The sequence below is a fragment of the Drosophila subobscura genome, chromosome U, assembly GCF_008121235.1.
Source record: "Drosophila subobscura isolate 14011-0131.10 chromosome U, UCBerk_Dsub_1.0, whole genome shotgun sequence".
NCBI classification, from domain to species: domain Eukaryota; kingdom Metazoa; phylum Arthropoda; class Insecta; order Diptera; family Drosophilidae; genus Drosophila; species Drosophila subobscura.
The window spans coordinates 13,186,858-13,203,580 of NC_048534.1; the positions used below are offsets into that span (position 1 = coordinate 13,186,858).

Sequence of the window (16,723 nt, forward strand, 5' to 3'; positions counted from 1 at the left end):
TGGCCGTTGTGTCCGTCGTCGGCCGCTCCGCTTTTGCTTTTGCAATTTTATCGTGCGCTTTTTCTACCGCCGTTGAGTGTACGTCCAAACATGAATGACTAATAGACTTGTAAATCAACCGACTTCTTAAAGTGCACGTGAATATGTGAGGCTCGGGCCCACAGCTGGGACAAGTTAAGCGCACTCGCGAGTTTTCCAATTGATCTGCGTGCCTGGTGCACCAAAGATTCACATACAAAGGACAGTCGAGGAAAAAAAATATTGAAAGTGAATCCCATTTGCTGCCGCCCAGTGCCTCCTACTAACTCCCAACGAACGAAGATATGCTGCGCGGACGTTGAATATTCAGTGCGAGCGATTCTGAGGTGCCTGCGACTCGGCTCATTTGTTTATTTGGTTATCTCCGTCTCTCCGACACCGCCGTCTTCCATTTGCATCCGCTGCTGACGTTGCTAAAATGGTCTCGCTGATAAAGAACCAATTGCTCAAGCATTTGTCCATGTAAGTGTTGGCTGGCTCTGCCCCAGACGGGTTTGGTTTACGTGAAACCGAATTATAAGTATTGCTGCTATAGTTGCTGGGAGCGATGGGGGCACAGTAATCTAAAGCTCTTGAGGTCAGCGGGCGGACGCCAGAGCTACTGGAAACTCAATTGATTTTTCCCAGCGTTAGGCTGCTTCTGTACATGTCCATACATATTCTTTTGCAGCTTCCCACCCCTTCTCCCTGTATTCGTCACCTGTCGGCCAACTTTTTGCCCGCTTTTATGTCTTCTTTATCGTTTATGGCTTAGTTCCCACCACTCCCGCACTTATTCTTGGCCTGCCAGCACCCCACCCCAGTGTGGAGGTAGCTCCTGGCGTAACAAGTGGATTGCCAATTTTCCCCGACGAACTTTTGGTTTCGCTCTCTGTCTCCTGTTTTTTTTGCTTACGGCGACTTGCAAGCTGTTTACCGCAATATGGTTTACTTCAGGCATTATACGATAGCCAGGTCGAGGGCACTGTGACTTTGACTGTGTACACACATATGTACATACATATGTACACACATACATACATACATTGCAGTTATGGAATTATTATTACAGTTGTGTCGTTACGGTTTTAGGAGCTGTTCTGGGCACAAATATGCCTGTAACAAAATGTGTACATTGATTGCCCTGCCAGCTCCCTTAACAATAGCTTATTTACATATAACCAAGTACATATGTATGTTATACATAACCATATTTGTACACACGTACACACAAACACAAGTGCTGGGGTTTTTTGTTTTGTTTTGGCATTGTCTTGGTCCTTTGTGTGCCACCTTCTCATCTTATTTTCCACGCAATTAAGCTGCAAACAAGCCAACAAGGCCAAAATGCAGAGTAAACTTGTTGCCCCGAAATTCCCCATCCCAAATCGTAACATTATTTTAAAGAAAAGTTTAAAAAAGCCTTTCTAATCCGTTGCCCTTGAGGGTGTTATCATTTTGGGCCAGAAGTTGGACACACTCTGAAGGCGAAAGCTCATTTGCTCATTTTCGTAGGATATTTTAGACTTCGGTGAGTCGAAAGTTAGTCAAAGTTGTTAAGTAACAAGTTGTCTTTTAATAGAATCAACTTTTTCTCGAGTAACTCCGCCATGCGCTTCCCTGCGGATGCGCTCTTGCGCGGCTTTAACCCAATCAATGTTCCGATTTCGATTTCAATTATGCTCAGCCATTAGCGGGAAGTGGGTCAATTGGTGGCAACTGACTGAGTGGCCCCCATCTGGTGCCGACAGCACCCCACGCGCCACGTCCCGAGACCCTGCGACCCACAACCCACGACCCCCTTCCGTAAATACGATGGGACATGTTCGACAAGGCAGAAATAATTGCTAAGACAAGGCAGACGACTCGACGCACTCACAATGGTTCTCTTTCCCTTATCTCTGGCCCGCACACAGCTACACAAAGAACCTCTCCTCGGACAAAATCAACCTGAGCACCTTTCGCGGCGAGGGGGAGCTCTCAAACCTGGAACTGGACGAGCGGGTGCTCACCGAACTGCTGGAACTGCCTAGCTGGCTGCGCCTCACATCGGCCTGGTGCAACCATGTCTCCTTCCGCATTAGCTGGACCAAACTGAAGAGCGTGCCCATCACACTGGTGAGTGCTTGCCGACAAAGAGATTTCCCTTTCCACGTCCGACTTATGGACATGTTCCCTTTAAACAGACGCTCGATGAGGTGCGCATCACCATCGAAACCTGCAATCCCATGACACGCGATGCAGGGGGCGGAGGATCGGGATCACCAGCTGCCGCTGCCCTGCCGCAAGTGCCGCAGGGAAAGTACAGCTTCATCCACAAGGTAGTCGACGGCATCACCATCGTAGTCAACACTGTGAACGTGAACTTTGTGAGTGCCGCCTTCACCGCCTCGGTGCAGATGTCCCGCATTCGAGTCGAGTCAAAGACTCCCAAGTGGGCCAATGCCGATCTCCGCATGACGCGACTCAAGGACGCCCAGAAGGGCATAATACTGATCTTCAAGGAGCTCTCCTGGCAGACCGTACGCATCGAGGCCAGCTCTACTCAGGACAAATCGCTGACACCCCTGCGTCTGCTCACGAACCATGCCCGTTGCCGGATAACCATTCGGAAGCGTTTGGCGGACTGTTCGCTGCTCGCTTCGCGCCTGGTCCTCATCCTGGACGATCTTCTCTGGGTGCTAACCGACTCGCAGCTGAAGGCAGCTCTGCATTTTGTTGACTCCCTGTCGGGCCTCATAAAGGCGGCCACCCATGCCACGCAAAAGACAAAGGCGGCTCGCAAAATGCAGGTGAGTGGCTCACACTTCCCCACTGATTACTCGATTTGATCCCATTGTTTGCCTGTTTGTTTCAGACCCTGCCCGAGTACAAGGCCCAGGTGGAGCAGCAGCAGAACCGTCTGTCTGAATCGGCTCACACGACGACGGCGCAGCGCATGTTCAATGCCTTCGATGTGCGCGAGACCTCGTACCACTTCTTCAGCCAGCGCATCGATCTGCATCTGTGCGACGACGAGGGGGACGGTCGTTCCAGCTACCCGGATCTGGACAAGGGCGGCGCCCTGCAAGTCTCGGTGACGGCCTTCCAGGTCGACTACTATCCGTACCATCTGGCCAAATCGGATCGCTCGCACTGGGCCAAGTACAAGGAGGCCTCGGTGGCACCTGCGCTGTGGCTGAAGGAGTCCCTGAATGCCTTTCGCGAGGCAGTGCTCAATCTGAGCCAGCCCAATCGGCCGGCCACACATGCCCCGCTCGAGCGCAGCACCCCGGCCTCACCCGTTATGCTGAACCCGAGCTTGTTAAGCTCCCAGCTTGGCGGCAGTGCCTCCAATGGCAGCAGCACTCCCACAGCGGCAGCGGCAGCAGGATCCGGCTCTGCCTCGGCCAGCAGCCAAATGTCGCAGGCAGCTCAGCAGCGCCAGACCCTGGAGAACCTGGCCAAGCTGATGAGCTCGTGCGTTATCCTGAGGATTGAGGACTTTACGCTGTATCGCGTGACCACGTCGGGCAAGAAGGCCATGCCGAAGGAATTCGTCTCAGGTATGCCACTGGGACACTCGAGACACAGCAGTCCAGAATGAACATGACACCAGCACACATCCCCCACCACGACTTTAGCATCTCTGACTAATGTACATTTTGGCCTATCTCTTTCTCTCTTTGCTTTTGTCTCATTAACAATGGCTAAATCCCTCGTTGACTTTGCCATTGCCATTGCCATTGCCATGATCATGATTTACATAAAACGCTTTTGTTGTTTTTGTTCCTCTTGTTGTTGTTGTTGTCGGTTGTAACATTGTAGCACAACATAAAAGGAAGAGCAAATCCTCAGGTGAATATCACAGAGCGCAATCGAGTGCCACAGAGCCTACCATTCTGCATTCCAACTAATCTGCCAAGGGCTCCGTTCAAAGCTGACATATTTCCCCCCCTTTACTTGCAGGCGACAAGGATAGGTATTCGTTCCCCGCCGAGATGCCCATTATCCATGCCGAGTATACGTACTTCTACTACCCCGGAGACTTTGTCTTTCCACGTGAGTTCTGCAAAGCATTCCATTACCATTGTGATTAATCCTCCCTTTGTTCTCCCTGCAGTGCCGCCCTCGAAGATATTTGTGCATGTGAATCCCATTCAAGTGCACTTCGATCTCGGCTCCATTCTCTGGCTCAACTCCTTTGGCTTGAACCTGCACGAGAGTCTTATGCGCACGAGTGTTGGCTCCCAGGCTACCCTGCAGCAGCAGCAGTCGTCGCAACAGCAGCAACATAGTGCACGCGGCTCGATTGCCTCCAATGGCTCCTATGGCACACAGATGGCCGCACTGAATGTGGAACAGGAGCCGAATCTGATGTACATGGATGTCAAGGTGGAGGCGATTATGCCGCGTGTCGTCATGGAGGCAGCCCTGGATGCGCCCAACCAAAAGGATCGGCCCAAGACGATGCAGATTCAAGTGTCGCGCTTTGCCCTGACCAACATCCGTGAAATGGGCAGCTCCCGGGCGGACTTGGCCCAGGCGCTGCACTCTCTGCAGGAGGGCTCGCTGGTCTTCGGCTCGGGCTTCCCGTCGGTCGACGGTGACATGTGCATTGTCACGGATCGCATACTGTCGCATGTGGCGGCCTCGGATGTCAGCATGATGTCGCCCATGTCGCCGTCGGGTGGCCAGCAGCTGCCGCGATCCGCCTCCACTCAGTACCTGTCCCGCTATGTCATGTGGCTGGAGCCCAGAGACGTGTGGTGCATCAAGCTGGATCCCGTGTGGGTGGATTTCCTGGGCGCTCGCTCGCTGGGACCCAACAAATCGATTCCCTTCGTGGATGCTGTGCCCATCACGCTCTGGTTGCATGCAGGCTCCGCCCAGGCACAACTGGATTTGGGAAAGAGCGCCACAGCCAGCATGGAGAGCATGGGCCTGGCACCACTGCCACCGCTTCAGCCCTGCAATCCCTTCCTGAGTGACGAGGATGTGCGAGTCGGCGCCAGCCCTCCTGCTCCTGCTGCTCCCGATCGCACCGCGGATGTGCATGCCATAGCGCACATTTCGAATCTGGTCAGCCTGCAGATCGATCACTACCAACTGCTCTTCCTGCTGCGGCTCGCCGAGGAGCTCAATGAGATGTCCACCTTCCTCAATCTGGATGCCGAGCGCATCCTGCAAAAGGTACATCTGTTTCCCCTTACTCTCCCGTTGAATGTATTCTAATTAATCTTTTGGGTTTTCGCCCGCAGCAAAATGAACAAAAGTCGATTATTTTTGGCTGCGTTGTGCCGCAGATCGAGGTGACGCTCGTGATGCCATCGCCAACACCTGGTAAGGAATCAAGTGGTGGTGATGCTGAAAGTGTCGTGCCCGATTCAGCTAGTTTGGGTGACGATTTACACATGAATAGTAAGAAATTATATCTCTTTTGTTGTCTCTCTCCTTTCACTCTCTTTAGTTTTATGATTAAGTGACACTCACAGAATCCCCTACTAACCCAACAAGAGCGATGCACATCGCCCTGAACTGACACAATCCACACGAAACTGGTCTAATCTATGTCTAAGACTCACTTGTAGTTGTCACCGAATTCGTGTAGCTTCCTTCCCTCCTCTAAGCTAGGAGCGGTTCCTTTTCCCCACACACTTTTCGATTTTTGCTGTAATTTTGCTTAAAACTACTAATTTTATTTGTGTAGGCAGCGGGCACTTAGGACTTCTATAGACACTTATACTAGGAGCTGTTTTACTTGAAGCACAATGGACACGGGATGTCCGTTCCAATCCATTTGGCTTCGGGTAAACGCTCACCATAAATATCTACATACAAATATCTCGCATGTTTCTTTGTACTAAACTAACCCAAACGGCAATTCAAGTGCATCTCTAATAATGTAAAGTGAACGTAAAACTGTAACTCGAAAGATGGTTTAAAACAAAGTATAAATAATATGGATAATCCATTCCCAGGCGGTAACATCACCTGGCCCACACCACCGCCGTTGGAACAGCTGAAGAGCAACACATTTGGCAGCGTTGAGTCGCCATCGCCTGTGACCAATGATCCGCCAATTTTTGACAGCAGCATTCATACATCTAATCCCAATACGCATGGGTAAGACAATCACTTTCCAGTTCTCAGGCATAGCTCTAAGTTAATTGCTTTGCAGATACAATGTGCAGATACTGAGCACCCCCACGCTGGCCTCTTCCACGCCCAGTCAGGGTTCTCGTCCAGATACGGGCATCTCCACGCAATCGCAATCCGTTTCTTCCGCGTCGAAGAGCGGCAAGAGTACCGCTGGTCGCTCTTCAGGTGCAGGCACGGACACTGTGCCCAGTTTGACGAAGGAGATCAACTCGGGCCTGCTGTCCATGAAGAAGGGCTTCTCCAGTTTTATGACTTCCATTGACTCGGCCATTAAGTCTGGCACACCCAACGATGATGCCAGTGATACATTCTCTATACAGAGCGACATAAGCTCCGATTCAGAGAACTTTGCCATTGTCATGGGCGACGACAAGACCATGGACTGCATGGACGTTATGTTCCGTCTAAATCCCTTCACCACCGACAACAACATGAAGGCTTCCCCGGTGGAGGTGGCCAGTGAGGTGTACGAGGAACCGAGCAGCTACAAGACAAATATGTCATCACCTTCGGAGCCATCGGAGGGCAGTACCTGGCGACGCCGCGATCTTGTCTCCATGGCCACATTTAGGTTGAATCAGGCTCCCCTATTTCATTGTGCTCGTCTGAACTTCAAAGTAATGTGTCGTTTTATCCTTCAGATTGACCACAGTGGAGCTCATACGGCAGCAGGAAGGACCCAAGTCTTCGGTTCGCTTGCAGGTGGCTGCCGTTTCCTGTGACGAGTGCGGTGCCATACCTTGGGATGAGCTACAGGTAGACTTCTTCGACACTCTCAATGCTTTCGCTGGAGTTTTTCATTTGTCTTTCGTTTTGTCTGATATATTTTGTTTTGTGTTTTGTTGTAAATACCCAAAGATGAGAACTTTTCTTGTCGATTTTCAGTTCATTCGAAGATTTTGCTCAATTAAGTGTTTTTTGCTCAACTTTCTTAACTTTTTGCATGTTTCGATAACTTTTATCTGAACATCTACGAAATTGAACACCTTCAAAGTTGTTTCGTTTCAAATAATGTGCGGAATGGCTCCATGCGAATATTTGAAAAACAACTTTCTGTAAGATAACATCTCATATAATCATTTTCTTATTATATTATCTCTCTTCTCTCTTAAAACAAATATTAAATATACTCGAAATCAATCTCAATGTGTGCTAAAAACAAAACCAAACAAATGTTGTGTCATCTCTCTATATAATCGACATCAAACGAACACACTTGTATATTTATCTCTGACAACCTTTACATGACATTCAACACGACTTTCAACAATTACAACAACCAACACCACAAAAATAGATCGCGCATCAAGCAAACAAGGTATAAACAATACAAAAATTGAAATTACTTAATTACTTAATTAAATGCCTAAGATTTACATTTTAAGTTTTCTCGCTTTGTATATACCGAGTATTTGCCCAAAAGTATTGTGTTTATTTATTTATATTTTCAATGATTTAACGATTCAATAACTTGGTTTGCTGATTTCATTTTAATTGTAGTTGCCTCTTGAATCCGCTCTCTGTTGATAAACGCTCTAGTTGAGTAGAAGAATTGTTCAAGAATTCTAAGTTTAATTCTATATTTAATTCCAAGTACAAGGCGCTCTTGCTTGGAAATGTTGTTTCATTCGAATGTAATTTGAGCATGCTGAGCAGGAGGAGTAGCTACTCGTATCTCCAACCGTTTGCTAGCCTGAGCTCTTCCCATACAATTAGTACTTACACACATGGATCCATCCCTTGTTATACCCAATTCCTGGTCGATTTTATTATTTCTTTATTTCTTAACTGGCTTTATTGGTGGTTTATGATTTGCAACTACAGAATTGGTTAATTCAGAGCGTAAACAGGTTACCAGAATACGGTTTAGAGCAACGGAAACATACAAAGGCACAAGATTACAACGGTTCTACGACTAACAAAATTGTACCTGTAAAACTAACTACTAAACACTCGCTGCCTAAACAAGAGAAGTGCCATTAACACCCACAAACCACAAACACCACTGACAAACACCCATTGCATGCGTGTGCCTGTAGCTTTTGCATGTCGTTCCTTGGGTGTGTTCCCAAGCTAACACTACTCAGATCCCATAGAGTTTATTTACATATTTGTCATTGATCGCAACATTTTGCTACAGACCAAATTTGGAGCACGTTGTAAGGCCTGGAATCTAGCACCATACAACCCCGAGGCCCCTCCCTGCATACGCCTACGCCTGGAGGAGACCCTTAACATGCCAAACCAGATCGAAGGCATCATTGATCGTAAACGTATCCAGAGGTGAGATGCAATGCCAATTGAATCGCCCAATATTTTATGAACACGATTACGAATATTTTTAGCTGGATCACTCATCATGCGGAAATTCGTGTGAAAGACATACATATGGATCTGTCGATGAGCACCGTAATTGGACTTGGCGATTTGGCTGAGGATGAGGTCATCTCTCCGCCCATGCCCGTCACGGTGAGTTCTACCATCGATATCCCTCAAATGCATTGACTTATTGACTTGAATTGCTCTAGATAAATCTCGAAAATGTTCGCATCAACTTGCTTGAGGACCGTCCACCAGTCAATATTACCTCACCGGGACCAGTGCCCATCAATCTGTGCATCGGACGCATGCGTTTGGAGCGTGATCAGAGCGGCCTGCTCAATATTCAGCCCATAGGCAAGACATTAAGTTCAACAAACAATGAGTCGAATCTACATTATTGTTGCTTAAATTTCAGATACCAATATGAGTGCCGGGCAACATCAGGCTTTGAGCAGCGCCTTGTTTGGAGCACCTCGTGAACGCGATCGGGAATTGCTTTCCATGCAGCTCGTGATGCAGCAGATGAAGCTTGACAACGATCAGCTGCGCAGGCAGCTCGTGGACTCCAAAGTGAACACAGACAGCTATAGGTATGAGTGATATTTGAATAATCTTTGATAACCAACTCACACATGCGCCCTTGACAGACAAAAGACCAAGCAGGAAACTGATGTGCTGCGTTCGTATTTGAAGGCCGCCCAGGATGACATAAGCATACTGCTTGAGGAGAAGAAGGCATTGTTGGACACCATTCGATCCTTGCAGGTAATTTTATGTGTACTTTATAGTTTCTTGTATTAGCTTCTCTCACCTTTTCACACTGTCTCTAACTCTCTCTTTGGACACTTTTGACTCGTTGACTCGTTCATTGTATGTTCCTTCACACCTTCTCTGATTAATATACATACCTGTTGTTGTGTTGTTGTTGTTGATGTTGTTGTTGTTCTCGAAGTTGAGACACGTTAAGCTTAAGAATACCACAAATAATAATGCAAGGACTAAAGGTCAGTTACTTCCCAGCACGCTTCAGCCATGCTTGCACGCTTTCCTACACGTTTCCGCCACTGGCACGCTTCCTTCTTTCCATCCTTTGATTTTAACTAATGCATTTCCTTCTCTCTCTCTCTGTAGCTACAACTGACCTCATCGAATATGAGCCGAAAGAATGATGGGAACAGGTAGCATAACTGCATGGACTGCATACAATGCTGCGGTGAAAATAATAATGCCTAACGCTAGCGTATGCCGACAGTCAGAGAAACCCCATGACGTCCTCAACATCATCGCCATTCGACTTTGAGTTTTGCAGAAGACTGAGCCGTACCGAACACGGACACTTTTCACGTTGCCGTTCGTCATACTTACTTATAAAGCAAACTATACGTATACTTTTACACACATACACACATATATCTATATTTGATCGTTTTGAAGCTGCAGCCAGCTTTTGCTATGTTCCAAAGAATGTTTTACCATTACATCTACTACTTTAGTTTTTGAACACTTTTTATGTTGATCTATTGTGTAGCCACTTTTAAGCTGCAAACTTTTAACGAAGCACCACTGTTAATTATTTTAAAAGAGGATAATCAAAGCGAAACGCGAGCCACAAGTCGTGTCATTGATATTGCGCCTAACCAAGATATTGTACATATATTACTGCTTATTCCATAGATATTGGATAGAAAATATTGTTGTGATTTCTGATCATATCAAAACAAACTGAACTCTAGTAACTGTATGCATTGCTGTTGTAGTCGTGTGCTAGCAAGACAATTGGCCAAAAAAATATTATTATATCGAACTTAATAGTATTCCCCCGGATGTGATGTGCATGCGTATAACCTTATACACACAACTATGTATGCATAGGCACGTTCCTTAGATCTTTAAATTTATATTCGCGTTCCCATTGCATTCCAATCAAATCGATCATAGTTTTTTGCTACAATTGCTAATCATACTAGCCCCTCAGTGCAGTACTAAACTAATCAAAATTGTTATAGATATACTCGTATACTACTACAACTACTAATGTTCACATACATACATACATATATACATAAATCAAAAGCAACTTAAATCAAGTGTACCATGTTAAATGAATCAAAAAGAACTCAAGTCAGTAACGCAGCGCGTTTACAAATTTTAAATTAAAAGTTTTCATATTTCAAATTGAAGTCATAGATGTTATACAATGTGTACATATGCATACGTACCATACATATTTATACATGATGTGTGCATATAGTATTTGCTTATCAAATTGTAAATTAAAAAGTGTTTGTATTTGTAAAGATTACAATTAAACTAAAGCGATTATTGATTGTTATACATTATACGAAAGTTTTCATCTGTAGCTAGGCGAAATTAAAAAATTAATTGAATTCATATTAAAAATTACAAATATATATTCAAATGTAAATGTAGTTTCAGTATTTTTATTGGGTACTATTGGTCGGGATCGAATCGGATCGATGTCAATCTGTAAGGTCTTAAAGTTTAGGATCATCATCTATATTTTCCCTTTTTCCTGGATTGGCTTTTGGCTGTTGGATACAAATTAAACTAATAAAATATTAAAACCTGATTAATAAGTAAATGGTTGCAATGAAAGATAATGCTGGGGACTTGTGCTGTGAGGGGTTTCCGGGACGACAGCGCGCATAAGGTATGACACAGGAAGCTGGAATGTCCTGCCATATCTGAAAGCATTTAAAGGTTACACATACTATCATAACATACGGGAAAAGTGTATAGTAAAATCTCACATCGGTTAATTTTATAAGAGTTTATTTTTATTGAAACTTTACGATCATATCCAACTGCTGTAGCTGTTGTCTCCTTTAAAGAATTAAATACGACTTAGAGCGTGTTTTCTGGTTGTTGTCTCGACTCTCTATTTATAGCAAACTTACGGCACATATTTGTGTGTGTTTGGTTTGGTTTTATTTTTTGCGATTACATGTTCATGTAAAGTTGCACTAAACTAAAGAAAAACACTCGAAAAGTTGTTGCACTTGGAAATTTCAAATCTCTCTTAAGACGATGCCTCTGATTTTCATTTTCTCACTTACATTCTGTATATATGTATGTGTCTATATATACTCGTAATTATACATATTTAAAGTGTATTAATTTGCAAAAATATCTATTGTTATACATTATGTAGTCTGGTTTAGAAGAACGCCTAACGTACAGTTGAAGGCTAAACTGTACCTTTGATACACATGAACTTACATATGTATCTGGGTATATCTCTCACTAAGCGAGCGCTAGTTCGAGTATGTGGGGATGCTCCATCGACACAAGCAATTCAAACGTAAAGTTTGTTCAACAATCAAGCAACAAAGAGTCACAATTATAAAAGTAATGAATATTTAAGCTACAACTGTAATGACTGGCCGCAGCCTTAAATAAATTTGCATTAAATATTTGATTTAGTTTCATGTAAAATGCTTACAAATTAATTGTACAATGTAAAACAAGGCCATGACGAGTATGTAAATGAAGCGGTAAAGCTGCTCGAAATGGTTCTTTATAGTATTTAGAGTATTTCATGATTTACGATGTTCCATGTTCGTGCTCCTCTTTAAGGTCCTGTGACAAGCGTGTGTTCTTGGTCCAACATTTTGGCCACATTTACGAAGATGTGTTGCAGCGGTTGGACGCCAATTTGTGTATGTAATGACTTACGGATCAACTTACTTATAGATATCATATATATTTTTATTAAAAATGCTATAAAACACAAAAATCATTAGCTGTGGATTGTTTTTACTTCATTTTTATTTTGATTTTTTTCTTGTTTGTTTTATTTTTAGAGTAATCTTAGTTCTTCTTGTTGGTTTTATACAAAAAAATCAACAAAAATGGTCAAATTATAACTAAAGCAAAAATTGTTTTAAAAAAAGGATCAACTAAAAGACTCGAATTGAATTGGAAATTACTGAAACTCAGAAAACTGATAATTGCATTGCTGCGTCTATATGTATGTTTCTATATATTTTTTGTTGTTTTCAAATTCCTCCACTTTTCACTCTCATTTGTTTGTTTCGTTCGTTAAAAACTTAAAGACACTTGGACAATGTATGAAACTTCTACAATTTACTGTTTCTGTTGCTGTTTGATAAGTTGTTTGGGTTGCTCTAACTTTGATTTACAATTATCGATTGATGTAGATTGCAGTTATACAATTAATATGTAAACGTTGCTGATAGCTTTGTTATTTATTTATGCCTGGATGAATATTAAAACCATTCAAATAATGCTTAATAAATAAATAAACATGCTGTTGCTGCTCCTGCTGCTGCTGTTGTGGGTTGTAGCTAGTGCGGTTCGTTTACTTGTCCTTGTCAGTTTCGGCAGCAGCCACGGGCTTCTTGTTGCCAATGGGAATGGCCACTCGGATCCTATGGAAAGGAAAGATTTGTTTATTTTGTATGTTCTCCTGATGGCTAATTCGAAACTCACTTGTCGGTGATCTCTGTCAATTTGCTGCGCACCAGATCCAAGTAGGTGTCAATCGATTGCTTGTTGTTTTCGTAGACCTTGGGCAAGGTAAACAGCGAGACAAAGGCTATAAAATTGGAGCAAAGATAAATAATTAATTACTTCACAGGCAGTAGATTCTTAAGGATGAACCTACCCAAGATGACCAGAGTCATGCCATTGAACCAGGCACCAATGTAAGTGAAGACCCACAGGATGACGCCGAACTTGATCGAATCGATCAGATCCTCAACCAGAAACAGACGCCTCAGCTCAGCGGTGAAGCCGTTGATATGTGCCACAGCAACGCCGGCAATGTTCTGTACCTTCTCCTGCGACAACGTCAGGTCCAGCTCAAGGTATTCCCTGCAAAAATCAATAATACGATAAGTATGTGACAAACCACTCTCAGGACAGTCTCTACTCACTTGAAGGGATGTCCATCGCTGGTCTTTTGAACGGCCTGTGTCACCGATTTGTAGATTCTGAAGGCGATGGTGCCGAAGAGGGCCAGGAGCGACAAGTAGGCAAACACACTGATCACGGAGAAGCTGGAGATGGCCACCAATGTGATCAGGCCGGCGCCGAAAACAATGCCGGATTTTTTCACATCACGCCAGTAGATAAGGGATTCCACTGCAAATGTACAAAAGAATTCCAAGAATTGTTACTTAAAGTCGTAAATAATAACTGAGAGTAATTGTTCTTAATTGTACATTTATGTAAATGTATAAATACGGTGTGGTTCGTTTCGAATAATTGAGGATCGCTTCTTTAAAAAATTTGTGTATTAACTATAGTCAAGTTTATGGCCTTATATGTAGCTAAGTACATATGTATGGTTTGACCTCTCTCTCCGATAGATAATTCCACAAGTATTTACCTTCAAACCATGAAGGGCCGCCCAATAGACTTTTCAAAAATTTTTATAATATACATTTTAATCTGGTTGGTTTCCCATTCTACCATTCAATAACGTATAAAAAATGTGCGATAAAGTGGACTGAAAATACTAAAATACACACACACACGCACAGATACACAGATACCTAGCCCACTCACGAATTTTCATTCTATATCTTTTTCGGCCATTATGCAATCTCTGAGACACTCGTAAATAGAAGATTCTCTGCACTTGTAGCGCACCTCTCGGGCCCCCGACTGTCTAGGTGGTAATTATTGTTAGTATTTGCTCGACAGCATGCAACTAAGCTCCCTTCCCTCCACCCACTGCACACCCTGAGCATCCTCCTCCTCTGCCAACCCTCTTCCTGGTTCACTCACAAAATTTCTTCGACATTTCGCTTTCGTTTATTCTTTGGGGTTTCTTCTGCGGATCGTTCGCGGTGCGCGTTCGACTTTCGTTGCCAAGTTTTGAACACTAGAGAAATATTATTTGGCCGATTCCCTCAAAGAAGAAGAAAATTGTCCGGACCCAGCCGGAAAATACAAAAGAGAAAAGGCAACAGCAGACAGCCGAAAAGAGAGCGCGTGGAAGAGAGAGGAAAGAGTGGGAGAGAGAGAGATGCTGGTGCGTGGAACGGAAACGAAGTGGAACGTCTAAGAATCGAATTTATCTCATCTCCCAAGGATCGCATGCTGTATTCTGTGTATCTTCTCCATTCGTTTTCATTGTAGATATTGGTTCATTGATTTTGTTTTATTGATGTCTGAACTAAATCCAATTAAGATTTCCAAATGAAAATAATTCCTCATAAAAACTTCGTTCGATTGAATTTTGTTTATGGATTTAAAAATAATTGCAAGAACAGCATCTTCAATATCCGACAATGATGCCACAACAATCAAAACAACTTTAATTTCCCAAGTTCTTTGGGTTAAATTATCTTAGTAGAACTATTGGGAATGCCAGGCAGCCACATTGCTACCCCCTTACCTTAAATTCACTATTAATTAATGTCTGGCTAGAATACAGCTAAGTAAATAAGTAAAATGTAGTTTAAACGCAACAAATGATGAGAAAACTAGTTTTAGGCTCGGGTTAGCTTTTGGGTTGCCAGGCTAGACAATATCTAGAATTGATTATGCAAATACGGTGGAAATAAATTAGAAAGGAGACAATGATGAGATGGCAACAAAAGCTATCAACCACTAGCAGACCTTAAATTGGGTTAAGCTTTCTCACACATGGGGGAAAGTTGTGCCTCTTGAGTTCCTTTCAGCTATCAATTGATTAAAGAAATGTTCGTTACAATTGCAACAATCCGAGTTTCGAAGAGATCGAAGCCCCAGAGAACTGGTTTAGGTCGCCCTCAAACGGGTTTGCGCCGAAAGTGAAGTGCGGCCAACGAGCATGATGATGCAGTCACAGCAGCAGTTCCTCTTCGTTTATATGGATATAAAAAAAAAACAAGTTGGAACGTATATAATACGACCAAGGAATACTCACTAACTAGATTATTTTTGTCCATATGTAAATATGCATATATGTACATATGTATTTAAAAGGAATACAAGTAGGAGTAAATGGAAATGCTATACATTTTTGGAAGAGGAAGAGAAGATTTAAGGCACTGTTCCCGGTCTTGTCTTCCAGACTCAGTTGACAAACGAATAAAAGTCTGTAATTGAACACAAGCGCACATACCCCTGTACTTTACTATTGCAGGGTATAGAATTCTGAGCTGCATAAATACAAGTTTCTAAAAGTCTGATGGCATTGGAAAAGTCACAAATTTCATACTGCACCTTACGAACTATGCAACGAACTGTTATGCAAAATTGCAAGATTTGATTAATTTGATTTTGATGATGAGTACAATATTTTTGGCTGACAGTGGAGTACACAACGTGGCAGCCAAATAAAAATTCAGCAACAAGCGGAATAAAATATTTGTGCTGTAAAAGAAATTATGCAAAAATTCGGGACTGGGGACTCGCATTTTAATGAGAGCGAGTATACCCATCTTTCAGTTTCTTTCCACAAAGGTTCCTAAATCGTAAAACTATCCTGAAAATATATATTTGATGGGAAAATGCTCTCTACAAGTCGAAAACGATTGAACTAAGTGATCAATCTGCAAGGGTATCTATAGATTCGGTCTCTAATGGTGGCTTTTCATTCATGTTTTATTCGAATTTCATTTTTTAGCCACGTTGGCGACTGCGCTGTCGCCCTGCTGACGTAGCAAGCAATCTCAGCGCCTACTCAATAAATACTTCAGCGCCTCGCGCAGATAAGACACTCCTCTGATCGTTGTTGTAGTTTTCTCGAGTGCCAAAAGCGGACAACGTGGACCAGACTAGACATAAGGCACATGATAAGGTGCCTCTGCTGGGGAGGAGAAAAGGGAACTCCTATTACCTGGTCCGCGCTCGGGCAGCGACTGGAAGTTGCCGTTGGAATTGTTTCGTGAGTACCGCTTGCTGCCGCCTGCCATTTTGTGCTGTTACAGTTACAAACGCCTGGCGCCAAAATGTATACAAAGATGGGGGTTTGGGTTTCGGTTTTTCGCGTGTCTAGCTTTAATTATAGCTAGAAAAAACACTTAGTTAGTGTAAACTTCACACACGCACAAGCACACAATAACACACGTACACGACGATGCTGCCGACCGTTCGATGCGAGCTCCGTTAAAGAACTGGAAGAAGTTGGAGCAGAAAACAAACCAACAAGCCCCAATTAGCCAGGCAGAGAGAGAGCGCAACAGAGGTGGCGGCAAACAAGTTTTCTGGAATGGCAGAGAGAGAGGCATAGCGCACAGCGCACAGCAGAGCTCCTCCAGACAGG

At 43.7% G+C, this 16,723-nt stretch overlaps 2 protein-coding genes across 15 annotated transcripts in view; one reads left to right on the forward strand and one right to left on the reverse strand.

Annotated features, from left to right (window-relative positions):
* The window catches only part of LOC117902213 (UHRF1-binding protein 1-like), a 23,153-nt gene continuing 6,430 nt past the window's right edge, over positions 1 to 16,723 (forward strand). The window contains exons 1-18 of one of the 7 annotated variants that reach the window (XM_034813432.1): positions 9 to 501; positions 1,935 to 2,136; positions 2,205 to 2,810; positions 2,876 to 3,563; positions 3,826 to 3,855; positions 3,967 to 4,059; positions 4,121 to 5,190; positions 5,259 to 5,418; positions 5,979 to 6,123; positions 6,179 to 6,730; positions 6,801 to 6,915; positions 7,457 to 7,477; positions 8,300 to 8,442; positions 8,505 to 8,628; positions 8,688 to 8,835; positions 8,897 to 9,071; positions 9,129 to 9,246; positions 9,613 to 9,850. In XM_034813432.1, coding sequence (XP_034669323.1) covers positions 458 to 501; positions 1,935 to 2,136; positions 2,205 to 2,810; positions 2,876 to 3,563; positions 3,826 to 3,855; positions 3,967 to 4,059; positions 4,121 to 5,190; positions 5,259 to 5,418; positions 5,979 to 6,123; positions 6,179 to 6,730; positions 6,801 to 6,915; positions 7,457 to 7,477; positions 8,300 to 8,442; positions 8,505 to 8,628; positions 8,688 to 8,835; positions 8,897 to 9,071; positions 9,129 to 9,246; positions 9,613 to 9,663 — 4,485 coding nt within the window. In that variant the 5' untranslated portion in view covers positions 9 to 457 and the 3' untranslated portion in view covers positions 9,664 to 9,850. Of the gene's footprint in view, positions 502 to 1,934; positions 2,137 to 2,204; positions 2,811 to 2,875; positions 3,564 to 3,825; positions 3,856 to 3,966; positions 4,060 to 4,120; positions 5,191 to 5,258; positions 5,419 to 5,978; positions 6,124 to 6,178; positions 6,731 to 6,800; positions 6,916 to 7,456; positions 7,478 to 8,299; positions 8,443 to 8,504; positions 8,629 to 8,687; positions 8,836 to 8,896; positions 9,072 to 9,128; positions 9,247 to 9,612; positions 9,851 to 16,723 lie in introns of those variants that run through there. The other 6 variants (XM_034813435.1, XM_034813433.1, XM_034813434.1 and 3 more) reach the window with 6 other exon arrangements.
* LOC117902216 (reticulon-1-A) overlaps positions 12,535 to 16,723 on the reverse strand; it is a 16,794-nt gene continuing 12,605 nt past the window's right edge. For 6 of the 8 annotated variants that reach the window (XM_034813442.1, XM_034813443.1, XM_034813444.1 and 3 more), the window contains 4 exons: positions 13,401 to 13,608; positions 13,130 to 13,338; positions 12,955 to 13,060; positions 12,535 to 12,893 (listed from right to left, as the gene is read on the reverse strand). In XM_034813442.1, the coding sequence (XP_034669333.1) occupies positions 12,824 to 12,893; positions 12,955 to 13,060; positions 13,130 to 13,338; positions 13,401 to 13,608 (593 nt within the window). In that variant the 3' untranslated portion in view covers positions 12,535 to 12,823. Of the gene's footprint in view, positions 12,894 to 12,954; positions 13,061 to 13,129; positions 13,339 to 13,400; positions 13,609 to 14,256; positions 14,288 to 16,297; positions 16,545 to 16,723 lie in introns of those variants that run through there. The other 2 variants (XM_034813447.1, XM_034813449.1) reach the window with 2 other exon arrangements.